Source organism: Prosopis cineraria, unplaced genomic scaffold (assembly GCF_029017545.1).
Source record: "Prosopis cineraria cultivar Desert tree isolate PC_DT_omini unplaced genomic scaffold, ASM2901754v1 PC2, whole genome shotgun sequence".
In the NCBI taxonomy this organism is placed as follows: Eukaryota; Viridiplantae; Streptophyta; class Magnoliopsida; order Fabales; family Fabaceae; genus Prosopis; species Prosopis cineraria.
The window spans coordinates 4990734-4997581 of NW_026555333.1; the positions used below are offsets into that span (position 1 = coordinate 4990734).

Here is a 6848-nt window from a genome sequence, read left to right on the forward strand (position 1 = left end):
GTGGGACCACACCCAATGATTGGCACATGCCTAACCACATTTAGGTTCATGTTGCTGTATGAAATTGATTATGCTAAATGCGATTCTGATTCTTTCTTCTCTTTGCTTTCTTTGTCTCTTCTATCTGAATTTTTGCTTCTGTCGCTTTTCTCTTCTTGCCTTCACTGTATTTTCTGTTTGAGGGCAGTCTAACACTACTCGTGGAAGTATAATAAAGGGTGGAATCTAGCAATGAAAGGGAAGTTGTCAAATTTGTCAACGGAAGAATCAATTAAAACCACTAGGGATTGAATGCAATTTGACGAGGAAATTTTCCACGATCACTTGGAGAGATGGATCAAGGCGTATGCGTCCAATTTAGAATTTACAATCTCCTTTTTACAGGAAAACCACGTTTAGTGGTTTGATAAAAGCGATATCAAACCCATCCTTAACGCCCAGTTTTGAGCTATTCTGCTCGTATTTGAAATTGCTTAAAAAATACGTACGGTTTTTAGGAAAGTTATAATAAAAGGAGGACATTTTAGAATGTTTTAAATATTCTTCAGAAAAGAAATTGGCCCCCACAGCGAGACGGATCAAGAATTGGATGCCACTCCTATGGGATGTCGTTTTTCTTTTTCGCCAAAAGAAAGAAAATAATGCACGACTTGGATCGCAAACTTCATTTTTGGCCTTCCAAGTGTTCTCGAGTTAAAGTTTTTCAAGGACTAATTTTTTATTATATTGTACGTAATTAAGGAAAAGCTTTTTTTATCCTTTGTGTTTTATAATGAATTTTTATTAGAAAAATATGACCTCCAATCTTTGAATTATTTTAAATTACCAATTCAATTCTTAAATTTTAAGATAACAATCTAGTCATTATAATTCATAGAGTTAATGAATTATAGAGACACGCGGTGTTATAATCAAAATTGAATGGTTAAATTGTTAATTAAAAAATTAAAAAATTTAAAGTTATATTGTCTTTTTTTAATATATATATGTGGAAGGATTATTCATAATTTTAGATTTGTTATTTTTTTTTAAAAAAATAAGAATAAGCTAGAATCACGGGGCCAGGTGAAGGAATGGTATTGAATTAGTTTCCTTTTCCCTGTAGTATGTCACTATGTCCCACCCACTCCAAAACTGAAACCGAAATCCTCGTTCATCTCAAGGGGTGCTTGGCGCGTGGGCTGTTTCATGCAGATTGCAGACTGAGCATCAGCACAGCATCAAGAATACATTGAAGGAAAAAAAGAGAGAAAAATTAATAAAAATAAAAACCACTTATCAGTATTCTCCTTTTTTGGCATTATGTTAATTCCTGGAAATTTATTTATGCCAAATCTCAAATTATGTCATAAATTTTATATTTCAGTATTTATTGCCTTCATGATACCATCAGTTCTGCCTCTGACCCTCTCCCCTGTGCTCTCTCCCCCACCCCACCTCTCTCAATTCATTCTCTACAAGTAATACCACAGATAAACCGCACTCTGGTTTCTCCCGCATCATGAGCGAAGAAGAGGAGAGTTTTATGAAAACGAACTGGGCGCATCCAGGTTCACTCCCCTCCTATTTTTCCCCTTGCTTTCTACTGCCATTGTGTGGGGTTTTACGGTTTTTTGTTGCCTTGGTGTTTATCGCTTTCTGTTCTCGCTCTATTTTCCCTTTATTTGGTCGTGGGGTTGTGCTCTTGACAATGTAGGTTATGTAATTTCTCTCTGCCTATTCAACACCCATGGAACTGTCTCGGGATTCTATTAAGCTTGCACTTTGGTGGTGGTTCGAGCTGTGCTTTTCTCCTCTCTATTTTTCTCCTTCTGCATTCTCGGTTTTGGGTGCACTGCGTTTCTACTTTGCGGATTACCTGCTTGCATCACATAAACCCTGAGAAGAGAGCATAAAAAAGCTTGTACATAGAAATCTGTGCATACTTTCTTTATATTTTTTTAAAATTTTTTCATTTCTCTTATTTCCCCTCCAGGTTTTGGGATATATAATTAAATCACTGATTCGTCATATAAAAAATCTGTCTTTGCTGTGGTTATACCCATGAAATCACTCTACCAGTTGATTATCCGCCCCTTTTTTTCTTGGAGATGGAAGGGCTGGGGGGCTTAAGCGAGCCAGGTGGATTTGCAGACTGTAGGCAACATCCTCATTTGACCACCACAGTTGAATTTGAAACTTTTAAATTGATGATGTATATTCTGTGTTGTGCCTTAGTAGAACCGCGTGATGCATTACATGTCTCTGCAGAAAATGGTTTCTTATTAGTACCAACTTTTCCAGACATCACTCAGGCCATGTAGAACTCGTGCCTGAAATTTTTGGAGAAATGCAATCGTTTCACCATAACATTTGGTTTTTCAAATTGCAGCATTGGTGCTGTAAATGCGGCTGATTCTGCTATTATTTATGCACATGGACTATGTAATAACTGAAACTGTGTTACATGAAGCTTTTATCTAGCTTGTAAAATTTTGTCGATTGCCTCTTGGATTTATTGAACCTCCTTTACATTATTCAGGGGGATGTTATAGGTTGGGAACCTATCAGGTGCATGACAGTAACATGTCAGAAATAGAAAATAAGAAAGCAGATTATGGTCTGTGTAGTTGAGAATTTTCTGATTTCTGTTAGTTGGATTGATTACACATGTAGAAAGGGCCTGAATATTCCACACGTTATGGTCACTATAGTTAAACTAGGCTCGAATTTGACTGATTATACATCAAACAAAGTTCCACTTCACTGTCTTCCTCTCCTAGCCTGCTCATTCTTCAATATGTTTAAGTTTTTGTTTCCACAAGCTAAGGCATCTTGTTTATTAATATTTTTGGCAGAGAGTAATAGTTTTTAAACGTCCATGTCAAGGGGACACTACGAACTAACTGTCATTCATAACACAGGTCTTTTTGTTGACCCTGCAAAATGTGGCACGCTGAATTTGCAAGACAAACAAAAACTAGTTCAAGAGATTGCTCAACAATCCAAAGATGCCAGAAATATGCTCTACTCCTTTACTCGCAAGGAGCTTCTAGAAATAATTTGTGCTGAGCTTGGCAAAGAGAGGAAGTACACTGGATATACCAAGACTCAAATGATAGAGTATCTTCTTAAGTTAATTTCTAAGAAATCCACTCTGCACATAGTCCAAAATAACAGTCACATTGGTTCTAAAAGGAAAAGTGGACCTCCCTCTCGAGATTTACATTATGTTCCTCTGGTGAATAATAAAGAGGAAAATGTAAAATCCTTACTGTGCCCGAATGTTGCATGCAGAGCTACTTTGTGTCCAGAAGATGCTTTTTGTAAGAGATGTTCTTGCTGTATTTGTCATTCTTATGATGATAACAAGGATCCTAGTTTATGGTTGACCTGTGGATCTGATCTTCTTGATGAGAAGGATTCATGTGGACTGTCGTGTCATTTACAATGTGCTTTGAATTATAAGAAGTCTGGCATTTTGAAAGACAGATTTAGTACAACGTTTGATGGAAGTTTTTCTTGTGTTTCTTGTGGAAAAATTAATGGATTAATGAGGTAAGTACTTCATATATAGTAGCATATTCATTCATACATAAATACACACTCACACAGACAGAAACCCTGTTATATCTTTGCCAGCTATTCATGTTTTAATTAGCAGGAAGAGTTACACTTTGTTGCCAGTGCTATATTGGTTACTCCTTGACAGTTTCAGGCACCTCATCCACAATGCACATGCAAGAAATTATAACATAACCTTCAGTAGCAATTTCGCACTGCCATGCGTCCCCAAATGCATGCATGTATATGGACTATGATCATGTTGCGGTGTCTTAAGAAACTGCCCCCTACTTAAGCAAACTACAAAGAACATAAAATGGATCTGTTAGTTAACATGCATACATGCTTGCATACAGAGAGGGAGAGGAAGGGGGGGGGGAGAGGCATGTTGATTGATGTATATAAATATGACACTCGCCCTAGTTGAATTACTTTTGAGATATGTTGATGTTGATTGGTGTATGTAAATATGACACTCGCCCTAGTTGAATTACTTTTGAGATATGAGTAAACAGATGTAATATTAATTCATTTATAAATGTAATCATACATGCAGTGAGAATTTGGTATCTTGGCTGGACTTAGTAATATTAAAACAAAACAAAAGATGTTTTGGAATTTAGTAAAACAAATCTTCATTATGAATTGATTTATTACTATACAGCAAATGAGAGATACTTGATTCTGAATGTGTTGTCTTGACACAGTCCTAAACCATTGGAATCTTCAAGAAAAGAAAGTGGGAACCGACTAACTGTAGTGATATTTGATTTCACAGGACATGGAGGAAGCAATTATTGGTTGCAAAAGAAGCCAGAAGAGTTGATATACTGTGTTCACGGATATATTTGGCTCACAGAATTCTGTTAGGAACTGAGGTATACAAGGAAGTACATAAAATTGTCGAAGCTGCTCTCAAATTGCTTAACAATGAAGTGGGGCCTCAGGATCAGGAATGCTTAAGGATGACACGGGGCATTGTGAACAGGCTTTCATGTGGTGCTGAGGTTCAGAAGTTGTGCTCTTATGCAGTTGAGCTTTTTGATTCAATGTTTCCTAACCTTTATCCTTACTCAGTGGAAAAGAAAGATGCACCAAGTAAGTCATTTATTTATTTTAAAAGTCAGCTCATTGATCTTCTAATTGAACTATTTATTTTCATGTCAAGTATGTTGTGGTATAGTTACCAGCATTTTGGACGGTTACGTTGCAAGTACCGAGTTAATTTTTTATGTTTTGGTTCTAACATGTCATTCGGCTGTAATTTTTGTTATATCATTTTTCATGGCTCCTGTCAAAGGCTTGTTATAGCTGTTTCAAACTTTATAGGATATATTGAAACTGGCAATGGGGAGGAGAATTATAAACTTTTGGTTTTCATCATATAAAATGGTTAAAATATATAACACACTCTTGGGAAGACATAGATATTAGTATTGGCATGATTGAAATTGCGCTCTTGCACTACGGACAATGTTATAGTTTCATGCATGACATCATTTGGGGAAGACATGAGTGAATTAGTAGAACCGTGAAACAATTCGGTTTGGGCTGATTGCTTCACCTCATCTTTCATCACAAGAAAATTGCTAAATGTCGAAAGCTGATTACTTGGACATCTATTCTTTATAATTATGATATGACTATTGACTAGTACAAGTAATTTTGAAAAAAAAAATTACTTCTAAGGATTCACATCTTAAAAATATTGATGCTATAGGATATTGAAAATCTTTAATATTTCCGAGCATGAAAGCTACAATTAAGTTTTGCTAAAGTTACTGTTAATTTTTAAGCTAGTTATCAAGTTAACTTTCCTAACATTTGGTAGTAATTTATCTAAAACCTTATAGTAAGTCCATGAAACTTGATAATAACTTTGGTCCTTGAAAATAATTATGATTTTTGAGATCATTCAACATGAATATTTTAGGCTGAGTCCTTAGATGTAATTTTCTGAATAGTTTTTGTCCTTGTTTTCGTTTGTCCCTTGATCTCACTCTTTTAAATGCACTTCATTGGAAAAGAGTTCAGGCAGCGGAGATGATTGATACGATTCGTTACTTTTATTAGCAAATCTTGTTTTTCAATTTTCTCGACTAATTTGGTTGGAAACTTATATTGGCAGCATGCACTATACGTTTTGAAGAGTGCCTCCCCACCTCTGTTGTCATTGTGCTAGAGTATGAAGATCATCTTTTAAAAGACTTTTTGGGCTGCAGGCTTTGGCATAGAACATCAGCACTGGGCTACTCTGAACAACCCACCTTCATTGTATTAAGGCCGGAAAAAAAGTTTAAGCTGGAAAACCTCTATCCTTCAACCGAGTATTTTTGCAAGGCTTCGCTGTTTAGCAGCACGGGCATTCTGGGCACTGCAGAATCTAGATGGGTAACCCCTTGTAATCCCAGTGTATCTCCTTCAAAAGTTAATAGAACTGGCAGTGACAGGGATCATATTAGACATTCGCCTGATGGGTCCTCTGTTACCACCTTGGACACGCATGCGCAGGAAAAATACGGGATAGCTGTTGAAAATCATCATCGCATGGAATCTGCCAACTCTGACATCAACTCATTCTCTAGGGACCATCCCGCAAAACTTTTCTTCTCTGATAACTTCAGGGGTAGGTTTGAAGGGTTCCTCTCAAAGCCTCCATCAATTGAATCTATTCCATCTAAAACTTTTGCTGCGGTTTCACCTCCCACACCTTCGAAATTGGACGAAATGAGGCAAATTACTGATTTGGGTGATAGAAAGCGCTTGGAGGAAAATGACTATGAGTACTCTGTCAGGGTAGTCAAATGGTTAGAGCATGAAGGTCACATCGACCAAAACTTCAGAGTAAAATTTCTGACTTGGTTCAGCCTTAAAGCTAATCCACAAGAGAGAAGGGTGGTTAGCGCTTTTGTGGATGCATTGGTTGATGACCCACCAAGCTTAGTTGATCAACTTATACACACCTTCATGGACGAAATATGTTGCGAGCAAAAACCTTAGTGAAGATTTGGATTCTGCATTAGGCCATGCCATCGTGGTTTTCGATACTAATAGGAGGTCTAACTCTGGGGGATTTGTAAGGGCGGTTCATAGATATGGCTTTTCCAGTAGCTTTTTAACTTGATGTTTGATAACACATGAGATGCATGGTCAGCATACTGATTGTTGGCTGCCTTGGGTACTTTAGGCAGTGTTTCTGATTCTCTTATTTGTCAGTTTATTTCTAACGCTCTTTAAGTGGTAATAATTATAGTCATGATGTTATCAAAAAAAAAATTATAACATGATGAAAATGGGAAACTGAT

At 36.7% G+C, this 6848-nt stretch overlaps 1 protein-coding gene across 2 annotated transcripts; it reads left to right on the forward strand.

The window, feature by feature from the left end:
• The first annotated feature begins 1370 nt into the window (after positions 1-1370).
• Positions 1371-6848, forward strand: LOC129303702 (VIN3-like protein 2). Of its 2 annotated transcripts, XM_054943182.1 has the most exons (5): positions 1436-1550; positions 1697-1773; positions 2904-3537; positions 4322-4641; positions 5672-6848. In XM_054943182.1, exons 3-5 carry the CDS (start codon positions 3002-3004, stop codon positions 6541-6543), a joined length of 1728 nt encoding a protein of 575 aa, XP_054799157.1. In that variant the 5' UTR covers positions 1436-1550; positions 1697-1773; positions 2904-3001; the 3' UTR covers positions 6544-6848. The 2 variants fall into 2 exon arrangements, with proteins under 2 accessions (XP_054799156.1, XP_054799157.1); XM_054943181.1 differs by lacking the exon at positions 1697-1773 and having other exon boundaries at positions 1371-1550.